Source organism: Camponotus floridanus, unplaced genomic scaffold (assembly GCF_003227725.1).
Source record: "Camponotus floridanus strain SB8 unplaced genomic scaffold, Cflo_v7.5 scaffold111, whole genome shotgun sequence".
Lineage (NCBI taxonomy): Eukaryota > Metazoa > Arthropoda > Insecta > Hymenoptera > Formicidae > Camponotus > Camponotus floridanus.
In genome coordinates this window covers 511,768-532,014 of record NW_020229228.1, presented here as the reverse complement: position 1 = coordinate 532,014, position 20,247 = coordinate 511,768, and the positions used below count along the sequence as shown (strand labels likewise).

The 20,247-nt window shown below is 30.6% G+C and overlaps 1 protein-coding gene across 35 annotated transcripts in view; it reads left to right on the top strand.

Annotated features, from left to right (window-relative positions):
* The window catches only part of LOC105257642 (longitudinals lacking protein, isoforms A/B/D/L), a 237,980-nt gene that overhangs the window by 61,151 nt on the left and 156,582 nt on the right, over nt 1–20,247 (top strand). The window contains exons 7-8 of one of the 35 annotated variants that reach the window (XM_025414317.1): nt 17,206–17,320; nt 17,691–17,990. The exons of 27 other annotated variants lie outside the window; for them this stretch is intronic. In XM_025414317.1, coding sequence (XP_025270102.1) covers nt 17,206–17,320; nt 17,691–17,898 — 323 coding nt within the window. In that variant the 3' untranslated portion in view covers nt 17,899–17,990. Of the gene's footprint in view, nt 1–126; nt 441–1,197; nt 1,515–3,715; nt 4,018–4,606; nt 4,921–10,869; nt 11,193–15,139; nt 15,627–17,205; nt 17,321–17,690; nt 17,991–18,898; nt 20,104–20,247 lie in introns of those variants that run through there. 7 more of the 35 variants (XM_025414405.1, XM_025414382.1, XM_025414331.1 and 4 more) reach the window with 7 other exon arrangements.

The window sequence follows — 20,247 nt, the reverse complement described above, 5'->3', positions numbered from 1 at the left end:
CTCTTAAGGATGACTTAGGAAGAAAATGGAAACGTTCTCTTCGCCGTAAGATGTTGCGGCAATGTTGTCTTAATCCACGTTTCAAGTTTTCGCCCCGAATTACGCTATGAAATTTTCTGTTTCCAGAGACTCGACCGGCTGTCACGCAACGATATTACACGCAATTAGCCCAGTGCATTTATAATCCCGACGACGCACGCCGACAGAACAAGAGTTATCCTTGCCACAAGTGCGGCAACGTATTTACACGCAAGAACAATCTGTATAATCACCTCAAGTTCCAGTGCGGTCAGCTACCGAGATTCAACTGTCCCTATTGTTCGTATCGAACCAAACATTCGTCGAACGTGAGGTCCCATGTGCGCAGGATACACCCTGATCAGCGAGTTTACGTCCTCGATATGCGCATCAAGCAAGACAGTTAACTGAGATGTGAACGTTACGAGAGTTTCGCGATCTTTTTTTTTATTTGACGAATGAAAATCATCCGTGCAAGGAAGTCATGCGAAATGTAATCGAAAAGATATCGATCCATCGAGTGATAAACGCTGTTCCGTATATTTATATGTATCATTATATATTTATTTATATTAATTGAAATTAAATTAAAATTTATATTAATTAGATTATTTATGTTATATTAAATTAAAATTTATATTAATTAAATTATTTATGTTATAAAAAGGAAAATAATAGACATTTTGTAATATATAGATTGATTTATACAAATTCATCTTTATTAGTTTTCCCCGTTTTCCTGTTTTCCGTTTCCTAATTATATATCTAATTGTTTAACAACTTTTTATTCTTGACAACGTATTTGATTGTAGGTACATGTAAACTGAATCTGTAGACATAAGAGTTTTCTGGTGCTTTTCTGGTGTGGCAGGGTATTCGAGAAATTGTTCCTTCGAATAAAATGCATTTTTATTATATTTTTACAAAATTCGTGTTGGACTTGATAATGTAGAATCGAAATCTTTGAATAAAAATTCCAAGTATATCGTTGTCTATCTTGTCTTATGATTTTAACGAGTGTTCTTTCTCGGAAATAATTTTTGAGATGTAATTATTTCCTTACCTTAATCTTTCTACTGATACACAAATTAGCGCATTAGTTCATTGATTACGTTTCATTCTTGACACAATAAATAATCGATTAGCGACGCATTATCAATAATGAATCATTTGTTATAGTTAATCCTTGCTACATTCGGCTGTCTCCAATTTCATCGGACAATCGCATAACTCGACGCAGCTTATCGTCGCACAAGAAGAAGAAGAATATGTGTATTTATGGCTGTGGAATTACCTTTATCAGGCAATCTGAAATGAAGAAGCATCGTTACAAGTGCCCGCAAGCGCCATTTTACAAATGCCCACTCTGCAATTACTGGTCGAAATGGTCCTCCAATGTATATAAACACACGCGCAGCCTACATCAATGTAAAACTTTCAATTTACGCCGAATATTATTTAAAGAACGTTGTTCTTCATAAAGTTTTCCATACTTGTAAATTAGTTTTTAGAGTTAGTTTTTGCTTGCGGGGTGTCTATTCCTTGGAAAAATATGAAAAATCTGGAATTATTTTGTGCTCAGAAAAATCAGAAAATTTTTGTGAAATCTTATTCAGAAATTTCAGAAATTTAAAAATATAATTATTTCTTTGATTATTACTAAATGGTAAAATTAGCAAGTAAGATCCAAGATGTGATAATTTGAGTATAAGGAAGAAGAAAAGAATGTTTTTTCCTTCTTTTTTTATTTATTCCAAAATATATTTACTTTTAAATATACATTAATCTCTTTAATAATTTTGTTCTCATATTGTAAACGTCAGTAAGCCAAACAAATTATATTTAAAATATATTATAAATCTATTCTTGTCTGTATATTCAATGTTCTGACAAAGTATTAAATATACAAGATATATTCTTTATTATAATTTTTAATGATAAAGAAATGAAAATATTATACAAAATATACTTATCTTACGAAAGTTATTCAGCTTTTTCGGTACATTAATTCATAACAAATCTAACATTTGAAATTTAAGAAGTTCTGTATTTTTCCTTCATATATCACACATTAGCAATAACAAAATTTATTTTACAAGTTACATCAAGAAATCTTTAAATTATTCTCTTTACTTTGAAATTTTAAACAAATATACCAGGAAATATTTTCATCACATTTGAATAGTAGACACTCTAGCTTAGCATCGTTTTATTAATTCGCATGAATTTTGACGAGTTTTTGATTTTATATTATAAATGTTCCATGTTTTTAAATGTTTGACAAATTGAAGAATCAAGAAAATACAAAATATTATCTTAAATTTATCTTCATATATTTTACAATGTTACCCAGGTAGCAAGCACACGTCATTTTGACGTTCAAAACTGGTCATTTTTGGTCATACGTCGTCAAAATGACTGATTTGTTACATGACTTTATATTGATATAACAATATAAAGTTTTGATATAACATTATTTTGACGTCATTTTTCATGAAGTGACGATTATTTTATTATTAATATCATTAGTTAGTACATCAATCCCATAAAAAAATCTTTTAAAATTTTTTATATAACATGACTTTCGCGATCAGACTTCAACAATTGTTAAAGTAAAATTTACTGTAAAACCAATAAATTTCATTGTAAAACCAATAATCGCTAGTTCGTTCGTTTATCGCTATGATCGCTATCTCTCTCGTATTTAGTTTTAATTATGAGCACATATCTAAAGTTTGCAAAGAATGACAGATAAAATTAGAAATATTACTTTGATTTAATTTTTTATACTATATTAATATATTATACTATATTAATATATTATACTATATTATACTATATTAATTATACTATATTTTTTATACTATACTAATTCACTTTTAGATAATGCTTTATTCGACAACATTATTAAATATATTATTATACTAAGAAAAAGACGTCAAAATATGGTATATTTTATGACGTTAAAATGCGGTACATGTCATGATGTCAAAAATCTGTGACATTAGATCACTTTTACGTCATAAAAACGTCAATTCGTGACGTCAAGAATAGTCAGTGAATGACCAATTTGAAACGTCAAAATGACGTGTTCTTGCTACCTGATTCGGTTTCATATCTATTCGGTATCTATATCGGATTTATGTTATCATACCTTTGTAAGTATAGATTAATGTATTGGATATAATAATAAAAACTAGTGATAAATGCAATCTCGTTACATAGTTGGAAAAATTATTAATTATGATCATCTTGCAATAGCGAAAATAGTGCGACATCTTTTCTCAGTGACGATTATTTTGATGTGAAACTATTTTGTCCATTTCCATGCAATATGATAATATATTTCGAGGATCTATGATGTATCATTAAAAAAATCAAATTCGTATTGAATAAATTGAGCATTAATGACATAACAGAAAAAAGAAATTATAAAAAAAACACTTCAAATAGCCTATATATTTTTGTGTTGTAATATTTGATTGTGTAACAAATTCTATGTAATTCTGAATAAATCTCAAGGAAAATGTATATTTATCAGAGACTTTTTCGTTTTACAGAGATTCCTCCGTCTAAATAGTCGTTTAAGATTACTTATATAAAAAATTGCTGAGTGGTTTTAACTTTTGTTAATATATAAGCTAGTGTTACATTTTAGCAAAACGACGCTTCATCAATTAATGGATTTTTGTTGCAGACGTTAATCCTTGCTACATATGGCCCTCTTTGAACCCGCCGAAATGCAGTGGCTTGCCTCAGCAGCATCGCGTTAAAACATCTACGCGCAAAAAATTCATTTGTGTCAATAATTGTGGAAGCTCATTTACTCACAGGACTGCCCTGACGAGACATTTGCGATACGAGTGCCAGCAGGATCCTCGCTTCAAATGCTCGTTCTGCGATTTTCGTTCGAGATGGAGCTCCAATGTTTATAAACACATGCGCAAATTGCACAACTGTATCGATCCATACGTTGCATATTGATTGACGAGCATTCTTTGTGAAATTTTTTTATCTCCTTTTCGAAGATTTTTTTTATTTAGATATTTAATATTTGTTTGTGTGCGGCATTATTGTTTAAGCAATGTTCACGTAATTTGCGAAAAATGCGAATTTTGTAAATATTTGAAGAATTATTACAACAATAAATTTTTCCGTTTGTTAGAATATTTTAATTTTATGCATTTTTACGAGAAATTGCATTTTTTATAGCTCAACGCTATATTTTTTTGTTGAATTAAAATAATGTATTGTTCAAAAAATCAGTATCAAGATTATACATAATGTCGAATAAATTAACAGAGAAGAACCTGCGTAATGAAAAAAAATCATTTTGAACAAAAATAATTTTGAGCTACGAATTTTGATGTTGTAATCATTGTATTTAGTATAACATGAATTCGATGTAACTTTGAATAAATCTCAAGGAAAACGAATGATCATCTACTACTTCGCTTTATCTTATGTGGAAATTGTTTGGTATAAAAAATTCTTATGTCGATTTCTGTGTTGTGACGGCCAAGTTATAGGCTAGTGTTATATCTTGACAAAACGACGCGCTATCAATTAATGGAATCTTCTGTTACAGGCATTAATCCTTGCTACGTTTGGTTTCCTACAATTCCGCCGGGATACAGCCGGTTGCCTCAACATCGCGTCCAAGTACCGACTCGCAACAGAAAGTTCCTTTGTATCAACAATTGCGGGAGCTCGTTTACCCATCGCGGTTCCCTGACGAGACACCTGCGTTACGAGTGTCAACAGAATCCACGCTTCAAATGCCCGATCTGCGATTTTCGTTCGAGATGGACCTCCGATGTCTATAAACATGTACGCAAGCGGCACCAGGGCGCTGTCGTTCGTTGTATTGATATCGGCAGAAATTGATAAAGTACATTCCTCTCTCCCTTTCGTCCTTTATTTGCGCAATTCATTAATATATATATATATGATAATAAATTAATATTAAATAAAGAGCACTTCTTCGTCTTGCTTTATCACGCTGTAATCACATCCTTTCCATCCTTTTCACTATGTATGTAATATTTAATATATTTTTGTGTTTGTATTTAATATTTTTTATAACGGTGAATTAATATCACTTTTTTTGTAGTATAATTTTTGTAGTATAATTTGTATTTTATTATAATTTGTATTTTGTAGTATAATTTGTATTTTAAATTCTTCTTTTCTGTTGTTAATCGGCTCTTGCTTTTTGCTTTTTGTTCATCTATGTAAATTTTATTAATTGTAATGATTGACATTTCTTTAGTTTACTGATAATTTCTACATAAACATATCATCAGAGTTTATGTTATGCATGCTAATTTTTATTGAAAATTGTGAAATAACGTAATTGTATAAATTGTATTAGATTGCAGAATTTATTAAAAATTAAGCTTTTATTGAATATAAAACCATATATAATTTATTAAAACTATTATTGACTATAAAAAATATATATCTTCTTTTCGTTGTAACAAATTTAATAGAAGTATCAACCTAAAAACAATTATAAAATGTATTTTTAAAAGAAATTTTTGAATAAGTAATGAATGCATTTTAATTAATACATTGTCTATCTATTATGTTATAAATTTTATAGAAGCAAGATGTTTAATAATCACTGAAAGTATACGTAACCTTTTGTTATTAAAAATTCATTTTTGTTCACATCTATTCTTTGCCTTATCTTTTTGGAAAAAATACACTGCTTGATTTTCCTTTTCTAATCGTTATGTGTTAGTGTGATATCGTTTTTTTATTATTGATAAATGCAGCATTAATTATGATCCGGTGTTTTTTTTTCAACATCGGAACGACATTTATCTATTTGATATTTATATCTCTGATAATTCTATTGAAAATTGGAGCTTCAACGATCGCTTGATCGAGATTTTTTAAATTCTTTTTCAGACATCAATTAATGCAAATTTTACAAGAGCAATGTCTCGACAGAAAGGAAGTATTCTTATTCTAACAGCTACGGTAATATTTTTTCTTCATAACTATAATTTGATCGAGCACATAAACAAACAAATCGTTTTTTACTGTTTTTTAAAGAGATTATTCATTACTTCTGCTTCTCATTCACAATCAAGATACAACAACAAGATTGAATAGAAAACAAATTTTCAGTAGAAATTTTTGCGCATTACTGATCGCGCACTCTTTGCTTGTGACTTTTTCAGGTGACCAGAAGTTTCTGGTGACAGAACTGTAATCCTCCTCCGCTAAGAGGATGTACCTGTATCTCACATGCAATCGCACGTTCAAAAGGTCAGCCTTAATAGGCATTTGCTTGTGAACAAAGTCCGCGATTTAAATCGTATTGCCAGTGTCGTTACAATTTATGTAGCAATTTACAAACACGTGCACAAAAAAGCATAAGTACAGAGAGGTGCGTGTGCGTTGTTAGACATTATTTCACAAGCCATATTGATAATATTTTACACGAGGAATTTTTTATACACGATTAATAATATATTAACGAATTTCTCCAATGATTGAAACTATTTTAATTTAATTTATTTACAGATTTATTAAGATCCGTATAGCGTATAGTGAAAATATACATGCGAGTATGTTCGAGCGGAAATGCTTAAAAAGAATGTGTTATTAATTTTTAATTTTGGATATTTTTCAATTTATATATTTCATTATTATTATTATTATTATTATTAATAAAATATTTAACAAAACAAATAACATTTTTTAATGTGACATTTTATTATGATACATTAGACATGAAATGTATCACTGATTATGAACTACCAAATTAACAAAGATTTTTGATGTGATTCCCGACTTGCTAATAATTTTTCAATTAATCACACGATTGATATTTGATAATAATATACTAATGTACTAATGTCTATTAATTTATATTAATTTTATATTAATGTATATTAATTATATATATATATATATATATATATATATATATATATATTAATACGAGAACAAGTGATGAATTATGGAGCTCACATTTAAAATCCTATATTATATCCTATATTATAATTTAATTATCCCTAAGCTGTGTTTTATTCATTTTATTATATGATAATTTTCCTTCGAAATATGACGGAAATAAATTTTACATTATATGTCATTACAATAGAGAAAAATTCTTTTATCGTTTGCAGAATGTTAAATAAAAATCGTTTAAAATATATAAGCATTTTACAAATTTTTTTAATATATCCCCATATGTATATCCCTATATATATATTAAAGATACTAATGGTACGCATTATATTCGCAATAATCGAACATTGTCACTCTCCATCATATTTATAATGTTTTTAGCAGGTTTTTTTTTCAAGAAAGCCACTCAATAATAATGAACGTAATGTCTCCGAATATGTGGCATTATGGTAATACTTTTGATCTCAATTACTGGCTTCTATATAAATAATATGCGCCAGATCTAACTAGTCATTATGTTCCGCTCTTTCCATTGTTCCAATGATGTTTAAAATCGTATCTTGCATTCGAAATCCTCTGTCCAATCGTTATTTGAATTGTCACCATAGTTTCAAGCAGAAGAAGAGCTTTACACGACATTTCCTGTACATATGTAGGCAGTCCACGCTTGGAATGTACTGCGATTACTGATGGAAGTTAGATGTACAGTGACATTTACAAACATCCGCGTCAATTGCAAGAGAGCGAAGTATTGACTAAGTCGATGCGATCAAGTGCTGCGTTAAGAAATAAATAATGCTAAAAATTATACGAATAATTATTTGCATAAATAATAATAATAATAATTTTATATGTTATTGTACTAAATTCTACATAGATTATGCGAAATAAATATATTAAGTAATGAATATACATTTAATGTCGCATACAATAGGCTAGTAATAATTTATATTTTTCTTTGATACACTAATAATTTTCCCCCATCTGTTACACGCTAATACGTAATAATTAAATTACAATACATTTTTTTAAAAACATATTCTATCATCATCTATATTATTGCTTACACATAGGCATTTTTTTTTAAATGAATCATTTTCATCATCGTTTTTACACCGAATGCATAGATAACTTATCGTATAACTACTGCTTAATGCTAAATTTATAAAACATTTTGGAATTAATTATTTCCTTCTGTTCGAATAATTCTATGGGAGTCAATATTCAAGTCAAGACGTTCACACGATTACTTCGACGTCTAATAACCTATTGGAATCGCTCTGTGTTCACAGATATCTATCCTGCGGATTTCTACAGGAAGAATCGACGTGCCGATGATAATTGCAAGAGGTACCAATGTCACAAGTGCCCCAGAATATTCGTATGGAAATGCACCCTGAAGAGGCACCTGCGTAACGAGTGTGGCAAAGAGCCGCGGTTCAAATGTCCCCATTGTGATTACCGTGGCAAGTGGAAGGCTAATATCAGTAGACACATCAAAAGATTGCACAAGGATCGCAGCGTCTATGTTCTGACTACCAATACCGTCTGAATGATCCCGATTCACTCCCGATGTGCGATTTTTAAAATGCTCTTCAGATTCTCGAAACTTTTCGGTACAATCATATAAGATATATCGTCGAATACATATTGTATTTATTTCAAAATAATGTTATAATGAGAAAATGATTTTTAAAAAAATCACATATACAAATACGACATTTAACTTGAACTGATACTTAGAAAAAGTAACATGTTTTTTTCTTTTCTTTTGTTTAATTTGAAGTTATGTGGTTGCATAAAAAAAAAAGTTTATTTTTATAATAATTAATTATTTACGTTGAATTGACAATAAATTGAATAGAATATTCAATTAGTAAATTGAATAGACAATTTCTCTTTTTTTTAATTTTGTTGCTTTATAAAAAATGAAACTAAATACAGAAGAAGCAAAATATATGATGAAAGAGAATAAAATTTTAAATTAATATTTTCCTAAGAGAAAAAAGGGAGAGATAAGAATGAATGAAAGTTTTGATAATAATTTTGAAATTCTAAAAAACAAAGCTAAGAAGTGTGTTCTTAGAAATTAATAGAAATTACATTTATCGAAAAATAAAGGACCAATCTTTTAGGGAATGAAATATATTTTTGGAAAGAAATGGAAGATAAATTTTTTATTAATCGAATTACATTGATGCTATTTATTATGCAATTACGTTTTCTGTATAATATCATATTTACTTTTTTCTATGAATTCATTTTACCGATTTATAAAATTATATTCTCTTTTAGGAATTTATATGTTAAATTTTATGCGATTAATTTGTTATACATATAAATTCAAGATGTAAGAATGTAAATAAAGTATGATTACTCGATGTTCTCAGCTTGGATTAATCAGGTTGGATTAATCAGACAATATATGGATTCATATATATATATACTTTTTTATGGCGTAATATAACAATGTTTAGAAAGATCAAAACTAATCCTTGGGTTTTGCTATCTTTGTGATATACAATTAATTAAACAAATTGCAGGTCATTTTGCTCACAACGACATCCTTGTTCTTTTCAGACTTCTTCGCGACAAGACTTCGTGACATGAAAACAAAAATCAGAAAGCACTATGGCGGATCCTACGTTTGTCCCAATTCCAATTGCATCAGGTCCTTTAATTGGAAGGGAAACTTGACGAGACATCTTAAATACGAATGCGGTCTTATGCCGCGCTTCAAGTGTCCCTATTGCAAGTATTGCTGCAAAGCCAAAGCCGATGTGAAAAAACACATAATCAGAAAACACAAGAATTCCGCGGTTTACGTCATGGACATCTTTAAGAATTCTTGCTCCACGCTCGGCACTTAGGTAGACGAATAAAAAATGCTAATCGAAGCTTGTTTTTACGTGATTTACTAATTGTATCGCGATTATAATTTTACGATAATCAAGATACTGCAAGGTTGAATATGATTTTTAAAAAATAAGATTGATAATAAATACTTATGCGATGTTATTTTATTTTTAGATTGCTAAAATATTATTATTAATTATTTATTAATTGTTAAATTAAGTTTTTTATGTTTATGCAAATTTAAAGTTGTCTTTGATAAAAAAAATTAAACAAATATTTTATAAAAAATATTTATATATATAATATGTAATAAGATTTTTCTCTAAAGGAATTATATGATATGTTTATCTGTGAAACACAGAATAAAAATATCAATTCATGTTTTAATTGAACATGTTTAAGACAATTGAATTATTTGGTGTATTTCATTTATTAATGAAATTAGATTTATCCTATCTTTAATTTTAGAAACAGAAATAAAGATTAATATTTATTCTAAATAAAGTTATTAATTTTCACATTCTTGTATTTCTTTCATTAGTGAAAATAATAAAATTATCTTTCCAACGATATTGTTTTTAATATTATAAATATAATTGTAGCAATTGCCAAGTGAATAATAATTTATTCTCTTGTGTCAAATAACGAAAGATAAATATAACATATGATCTTTATCTGGATTATGTGATATGTTGTTTGATGTTGTATGATGTTCTTGAGATTTAATGAAATGTGATTTCCTAATGTTTAATTATTAATGTCTTATCGCATTAATTTAATTATTAATATTTAATTATTAATTAATGATTAATTTCATATTACATTTTTGATCTAAAAATATCTACGACGTGCAAAATTTCATAGACATGTATTAAGTGGCTTCTATCTAGATATCTGGATATTTTACGTTGCCACATCTTTATTTTTCAGCATTCTTGATGTGCACTTTATTTTTGGAAAATAATTCTCTTACGAGCGATTGGGTTTCTTTTGCATGTTAACCTGTGGAGATTCAAGACTTTGCACCGAAACTAATTGGGAATTCCCCGTTTGTTCTTCTGCTTCCAGACGTTAATGGATCTTTTAAAGTCTTCAATAAATCGTTCTCCAACAACAATAGAAGCAAATTTCGTTGCCCGAATGATAATTGTGATCGCGTTTTCAAGTGGAAGAGGAATTTGACGAGGCATCTCAGATATGAATGCGGTATTATGCCGCGCTTCAAGTGTCCTTATTGCGAGTATTGTTGCAAATTCGAATACGATGTTAAAAAACACATCATCAGAAGACACAAGGATTTCGGAGTTTACGTCGTGGACATCTTCAAGAATTCTTGCTCCACACTCGGCATGGAGGTGGAAGAACAACAAAGCTAATCGAGGCTTTTATTTTCATCCTTACGATGGTCATATCGATTAAAATTCTACAACTATCAAAATGCAAAATCAACACAGATTTTTAAAATAAAGTTGCGATATAATTATTTATTTAAGATTTATTTAAGATTTAAGATATTATTAAATATTTATTAATCATTTATATTCGTTTTTTATAAATTTAAAATTGTTTCTGGTACAAAACGAAAAAATTAAATTTAAAGAAATTTGATTTTCTCTAGAAGATGCTGTGTATATGTAATAGATAACGTGACTATTTATTTTTTCCCTCAGAACGGGACGCCCTTAAATTATTATTATTGTTTTAAAAATAAAATACATGTTTATAATATAGTTATGAAATGTTTAATGATCAAAAATGAAAATAAGAACTAATCTTGTGCAGTCTGGTGGACTGGCTTTTCATATTTTTCGGATGAGCAAATTTGCTTTAATATATCAGGTTTAGTTTTTAAATATAAATGGAACTGTTGGCATGACTTTGTTATCAAAATGGCTTTTAACACTGCGACTCTTAATTGTTTTTTTACTGGTCCATATTTTATTTATATGGGAAAATACTCTTTCGACTGGAGCGAACTTACTGGCAGGCAGACATAAAATGTACTCGATTATTATACGAAAATTCGTATAATACTTCGTATATACTTGAGATTATTAGTTTGGAAGTGTTTGAATATTTCACGACAAGGCTTGTTTGCTGCGCTTTTATTTTGTCAAAGCGGAACATTTTTACGTATTTTGGGGACAGCGGGACCGTCCCGCTCAAAGCGGGACGTATGGTCATGTTAGTAATAGATGACTTCTAAATTCAAGAATAAGTTATCTAATATATTTAATTTATTAATTTATTTTAAATTAGAGTGACATCTTAATTTTACAAAAATAAATAAAAATTAAATTCTACTTTTTTGTATTCTATCGTTTTTTTCTTTAATGGAAACATACTTTTAATGTTATCGCCTTTATTCACTTTCGAAAAAATAGCCTTCGTGAAAATCACAAGTGTAGTGAATATTTAATTTAAATATAAAGTTGTTAATTCTGAATATTTATTAAATGAAATGCATCGTACGAACAAGTCGATCAAAAGGACGCAATCAAAAATTGCAATTTCAGCTTAGAAAGAGAGAAAAAAAGAGATTCGTGTAAAAAGGTGAACCACGTTCTAATCAGAGTGTCCAGATTATACACTCGCAATTTTGGCGACGTTTTTGTTTCTCTTGTCTCAGGAATGCACTTTGTCTTTTCGCACGTATCGACGAATATTATTGGAACTTTTTAATCGCGAACGAGTCGTTACTTTTTCAGATAACAAAAAATCCGCGTGTTGGACAAGACATCCTGAGACTAATAGACCGAGGTGCAAATCAGGCCAGTTTTCGTGTCCGAATCCGACTTGTCGGAGCGTCTTCACGTGGAAGAGAAATCTAATGACTCATCTGCGCTACCAATGCGGTCAGCTACCTAGGTTCAAGTGTCCCTACTGCTACTACGTGTGCAAGGTCAAGCCCGACGTACGGAAGCATATTCGTGCTAAACACCAGGATTACGCTATCTATGTTATCGATATCTTTCAACAGTCGCAAACTTTCACACAGTGAGAATCCTTTCCTAACTCACGATTCATAATAAAGATAAAATACAGGGTGCTTGATAACAGATATATATATAAAGTTTGAAACATGCGTGCATGTTACAAATAGAAGATTAAATAATATATTGAACGGAGAATATTTTATTTTTGTTATATATAAAAAGATGTTTTATTTTATCTCTGAAAATGATAGGAGATTGTCTTTGGAAACAGCGCAAATTAGAGATTGATGTGGATTCTTTGTAAGAAATTTCCAAGTTTTTGAAATATAATATTTAAGTTATTTATATATACATATCTGAAACAGAAAAATGAGGGTTATTACTAATATATTTTTTAAATAATTGTTTATGTTTTTTTATCGAATAAAAAAATAATTCAGTTATAATTTAACAAATCTTTTTAAAAACACAGTCATTTGAATTACAGTGCATGACAATTTATATAAATGATAGTTATACATATTTACTAAAATATAAAAATATATATACACATTTTGATATGTACAAAAAAATTAATTTTTTGGAAATTAAGAGTGCATATCATAAAAAGATGTAAAGAATAAAGCCAACATCGAGACACATACGAGATTTATTATTATTACACATACGAGATTTATTTATTTGTTTCCGAAATTACTTTGTTTAATTTCATTTAACTTTTATTATTTAATAGAAAATGGGCCTGCATTTATGCAATTATATTCCATCATTTAAATTTTGAAATTAATAATTTATATATTTTATAATTTAAAGAGAAGGAATTTTATATCAATAAAATTCCTTCATATCATATATAAATATTCAAACATTCAGATCGAGAACAATCAATTATTTTTAGTTTAAAATAATTACTTATACACAAGTTATTAACAAATTGCTGTTAGCAATTTGTTACTTTCAAAATAAAAGCATACTAATACTTTTAATTGCTTAATCCAGTTCAAACATCAATATTGATTATTTAATTTTTTTCTTTTTCTAGATTTTGATCAGTCAACAATATACAATTATAGGCATTTTGTTAAGAAAAAGATGTTCAAATGTCCAAAACCTAATTGTTCGAGCGAATACAGTTACAAAGCAAGCCTAATCCATCATCTGAAGTATGAATGTGGACAAGAACCGCGTTTTAAGTGTCCATATTATCCTTTTTAATAAACAGAGATCGAAAGTTTACCGTCACGTGAGGCAGATGCATAAGAACAGGAAAGTCTTCTCCAAAGATATGACCGATATAAGTATTTATTGGTATCCATAACACACATTGTCTTTGAAAAATAGATTTTGCCATTATGATGTTTTTAGTATGTTTTTCCATTATATGTATTTTTATGTTTAAAATACATAATATATATTTACATCTTTCGGTTATCTTACTTCAGAATGATTATCAATATTAATGTTTTAACAATTTATTGTTTTTTTATGCGATATGATGATGTAAAATGCGAGACAATCGATATAGTTAATGCGATGAATCCACTGCGTGCCTTTCATGGTCGAAATTATAAATTATAAATTATTATGAATCACATTACAATTATATTGAAGATGGATATTGATCGAATGTATTATATAGAAACAGATAAAAAATTGCTAATTAATAAGCCGATCTTTATTAGTGAAAATTTGTAGCGAATTTTTGTATATGCATGCTTTTCGGTTTGTATAAACATGGAATAACGATGTATAAATGCGATTTGTTCCGAAAGAGTTAAATGACTATTTAAATATGACTATTTAGTTAAATAAATATGGATTACTATGAATTGAAACCTTAAGTTTATATTCAATTATGTGTGTTTTTATTCAATTCGCTGTGTGATAATTTTGTATCATGTATGTGTGTATATATATATATATATATATATATATATATAAGTATGCATTAATTTCTATTATTTTTTTATTATTTTCCCTGGTGTACAAACAGCAAACAAGACTAAATAAATAGTTTATTTACTGACATTATTGTTAAAAAAATCATGCATACACTCTATAATATTTGTGCATTTAAAATATAAAATGTATATGTAATTTATTGTTACTTAATTATTATACTACATTAGTATTAAACTTGCAAAATATCTAATTTCTATATTAAATACAATGAGGCACGATAAAAGGACGAATACAATATCACTCTTGTGGCAGTTTGTTTTTCATCTTTCTACATCGCGTATCCTTGCAAGTTTATGTATAAAATAATTTCTACCTATGAAAAATATCATACTTTCTGTAAAAGAAGAAAAGAATTTTTCTTCGTATGGAAGATTATTTTTTTCGCATCTTGCGTTTTTACATTGACGAGTCATGGCATGGTGCTGCCGATTATGTTTCAGGGTATCAGGAGTGGTATTCCTATTGTCCCTGGAACGACAGGCCGTATCAGTGCTTGAACTGTCCCAACAGTTACTTTAAGAAGGCCCACTTGAAGCGGCACGTGACGAGCGCCTGCAACGGCAAGGAGCCGCGATACAAGTGTCCTTACTGCACGTACATGTCGCGGTATTCCTGGGACACTTATAAGCACGTCAAGCGCTTGCACGAGAATCACGACGTCTTCGCCATCGACATGTTAAATATGAGTAACTGTATCCCCAAGCATCCTGACGCGATATAAACTAGACTTTGAGAGATCTCCGATCCAAGATTCGCACGATCCCCAGGATAATCTGACATTTATCGAACTTTTTTTTCCATCGTTATAGGAGTTCCACGTTCTTTAGCGCAATTTTCTCAACCATTGTTGACCACACTCGATGTTGAATTCTTTGTACTACATCTGTTATACGATGGACAGGATATTAAAATGCATTTTCTCTATTATTCGTCGACCATTGTTTTGCTCTATTGCCCTCGTTCTCTTCTCCGCAGATTATTATTGTCGAAAGATTTCTAATCTTTCTTCTGTTTCAGACTTGTCATATTGCGCTACGTTTTCGATAGTTTTTCGCTCGCAAGGTCCTCGACGGCTTCCTCCGAATATGTTATATAGATAGATCAAGTTTTCATTGCTCTCATTATTGCATGCATCAATCGGCGTCAGTGTTTGTTATGCGTTTGTATCCAATCTTGAATTAGCGTGGTGGATTTTTGTTCCAGTCGACTGGGACTGTCTGTCACGTCGCAGGAGTTCCAAGGCGTTTTACTGTCCGAACTGTCCGAGCGGCTTCACCAGAAAGGCAAATCTGAACAGACACGTGCGCTACGATTGCGGCCAGCGGCCCAGATTTAAGTGTCCTTACTGTGAGATGCGTTCGAAAGAGGTGTCGAACGTGTATAGACATATCAGAGCGCTGCATAGTGGAATGCGCGTTTTTCTGATCGACGTCGCCTCAAATATAAAGCATTACGCGCAAAGGAATTAATCAGCTGATGAGAACAATTGACAAACTGGTAGGGAAGTTGGTTTCAATCGCGTCTCGAAATTATCCTTAACTTCGATGTGCTTCTGATGAATTGCTACATCGACAATTGTTTGTACGAGACGATTTATTCAACGAAGTTGAATTGTATTCGTAGCATGATCTTAACATGTTCGTGCAAATATCGAATTTATTCAGTTATTTGTTTTATCGTTTATTTTATTTGATGTCATTCTTTTTCCTGCAATAAATAATGTAATTTAAACAAAATTGCATCATCATATGAAATACATATGTAGCCAGGAATAATTATTATTATATGTGATTGTATCTTATTGTTATATATAATAATAAGATAATATAAGAAGTGCGACAATACATGTGGCACCAAAATTGCAGAATTTGCAGAATGCTGTAAATGAATTTGTAAGTGAATTTATTCACTCAACGAAGCATAAGCTGCAACTATAAAAATGCATAACATTGGACACTTTACATCGGGCAGGTACAATATTAACAAAATATAATCTTCAGGGATTTTATCTTTGTTTGCAACAAACAAATAATTATTCTTAAAAGGATTCACCTTGCATCTCTAAAAAATGATTTATGTTGATGCTCTCTCTCTCTATAAAATTTTATAAACAATTTATATATATATATATATATATATATATATATGTATATGTAAAGCTCGGGAAAGGAACTTTCATCATGCATAAGAAATTTAGCAAATTGAAGTGACTCTTTAATTTCTTTCTTCAATCTCGGAGCACACTTTTGTTGCCATCTTTGGTTGTATTAATCTATTTGTGAGAGTATGTGTTAATCGTTTTCGTAACGAAGTGTTCGATAGATACGAATGACACATTGTTTACAATCAACTAATAAAACCGATCCATCGAAATCAATGTATCCCCACGAGCTTTGTGTGTTTTGTGATCTTTGTTTGTTCCCTTTCGGTCTGTCCTGCAGAATTTCGGCATGTTTCGTCATACGAACGCTATCTTTTCACCGTGATTTTTCGCTTCTGCTTTCAGATCCGACGTTTATGTCATCGACCTCGAATGCATCTCATCATCAAACTCAAGGACAACCGTCATGGAATTACAGACGACGACAGAAACAATCATCGCGAAACTCGGATAATACTAGGTGAGTTAGAAAAAAAACAGTGATATAAATTACTTTTTTAAAATTACTTTACATTTATTCCTTTTGCTTACTGACCTAGTTTTCATAATTTTAAATTTTTACTACATTAATATTGATAATATTTCACATTGACTCTTAAAACAATTCATGAATTGTATGACTTGTTATAAAAATCTACTGTTAAATCTTGTTAGTTATAATTAGAATTAAATTTTTTCTGCTTTTATATGCATTTAATATTATTATAATTAATTATATTGTTATATGAATATTATTATAATTAATTATAATGCATTAATAAATTTTTCTTTTGTTAGTTTCTTCTAGCAGTGAACATTGGAATTAAATGGAGTAATAAATTTTCTGTTAGATATGCGTGCCCGAAGTGCCAGAGGAGCTATCGTCATGTACATCATATGTTGCGCCATTATAAGTTCGAGTGCGGGAGTCCGCCGAGATTTCAATGTCCTTACTGCGGCATGAAGAGCAAGCAATCCAACAACGTTTATAAACATATACGCGTTAAGCATCCCGGTTCGAAGCTTGAAATTGTTAGACTCCATTACGAACAGGAATAAATCGTGACAACGTTTTTTCACATTAAATCTCTCTCACGCTTTGAATTAACGAAAGAGAAACCCGAATGATCTTGAATAAAAATACTTCCGCCTGTGTCTATTTTGAATAAAAAGATCAAATAAGGCTTATCGAATGTAATTAATTCCCTATCCTTTGACCAATGTCTATTCGTCTACTTTTAATTTTATACTTTTAATGAAACGTAAAAATTATCTTCATGAATTATGTATTTCTTACAGAGGAAGTTTGAAAAAAAAAATATAGATAAATGATTTTATAATTACATACTTTAAATCTATACGCTATTTTTCTCGTATATATTTTACACAGCCCGATTTTTTATGTGACTTTTGTCGAGATTACGATTTATTTTGTTAGTAACATATTTCTTTACAGAGTAGGATTTTCATAGATCTCTTATTTGGATAGTAACTCGCTGATAGAAATGATCACACTTTTATCGTGAGTTTTAAAATAGTTTCAAATTAACCTTTCCCTTATTTTTGTAAAGCATTCCCGATTTTTCGTCTTCTCATTCGATATATGATGGATCAATTATCATTCTGTTCGTGCACAGCTTAAAGATGCCTTTAACCGCTTTATTTGTTCGTTCCTTACTAAACAAAGCTAGCCACACATCCTGTATTCAAACACATGAGAATGGAAATCAGATAATCACTCAGATTATTATCCTCTATGATGTCGTTTTTTTTTTATCGAGCCAATTTACATAGTGGTTTATCGTGTCGAGTTTAATCAGCTCCCGAAATTACTCATTGGTAACAAACAAAATGATTTTCAATTCTGTTGGAATTTTCCAAACTCCCGAAACTTTATGGCAACAGCTTCCTCGAATTACGAATGCGTTGCGTGTTGTTGCTTCAAAGAAAGAGCTTGAGAGAAAGAGAGAAATCACGGGTCGCTTAATCTCGTGATTTACCTCTCGCGAAGGAACTGAGTTCCAAGCGAGCTAACCGCGCACTTCCGTGTTTTTTTCAGCGTTTCTACAAATGTTACCGCTGCCTTGGCCGGACGGGACCTACTCAGGCGGCAGGAGCCCGAGGAGAACGAGGACTCGCTTCCCGTGTCCCCGATGCCGTAAGAGCTACACCACGAAGAGCGCCGTCACGGCCCACTTCAAGTACGACTGCGGCAAACCGCCGCGCTTCGAGTGCCCGTACTGCGGCAAGCTTAGCAAAAAGAAGTTCAACATCCAGGATCACATTAGGCACAAGCACCCGTCGAAGCAGGTCATCTGCAACACGCTCTTCTAGGACAAGTCCCGCGGCCGGCTACGGCGCGAGCGAACGACAACTTCCACGGGAACATCGTTTCAACGCCTGTGATCCGCCGCCCCGCGGAAGTATTCCGCATTCCCCCCTCCCCTGCTCATCCCCCTCTCTCTCCCTCCTGACCTGATAGACCAGCGAAGATAGACAAGGAATATCTTCTCTTTTCTAGATTTTTGTTCCTGGGGTTGCGTGCGATCCTGATAAAACGCCGCCCCTTTTGTACCTGTGTTTTGTGCAATCGTTGAATATTATATATGTATATAGAATATATAATATTATTTTTATTCTCACGTATCAAGATGAATTTGTGCATTGCGTGCGAGTTGAGGAAAACGCTTGTATTCGCTGAATGTTGAAACAGAGATTTGAAGAGATTAGATTTCTAGATTTCCTTCTTGTTCATCATCTTGAATCGTAGCGCAGCTTCTTGTTCCTTTCCTTCATCTAGTTTTAAAACGTTTATATGTATATACGACTGATTATTATATTCTGTATAGGAATTTATTTTCTTCTTGTAATGCGGTACTTACGTAGTTAATATACTTTTTGAATGTAGATATTTTGTGCTTCAGATTGCGCATCATCTTAAATTCAGGCAAGCGCATGAAATAGTTTGTTCGAGTTTCAAACCGCATTTCGAAAGCATAAAATAAACTTTATTGGAAAATGATGAGCTTCTTTTCAAAGGGAATTTGAATTTACACGATCGCCGATCTTCCAAAGTGACGATATTAATAGGAAGAAATTATATTGAAATAAAAATAGCCACGATATTCGAGGTGTATTTTTTTCATCTGCGATAGATGGAACAATATCAAAGATATGTCTCATTATTTGAGAACGTACTTATAGTCATGTAAAGCTATCGAATATACGTCTGTTTTCAAGTTTGAATAAAAGCATTTTACCAGAGAAGTGATTTGCCCTTAAGAAAATCACGTGTGACTTAAAATCTGCGTAATTTTTTGCCTCTCTTATACTTTTCTTTCTTATTTACTTTCTCTCCCTCTCTCTCTTTCTCTCTGCCTATCTTTCTATCTTATTTCTTATTGCGAA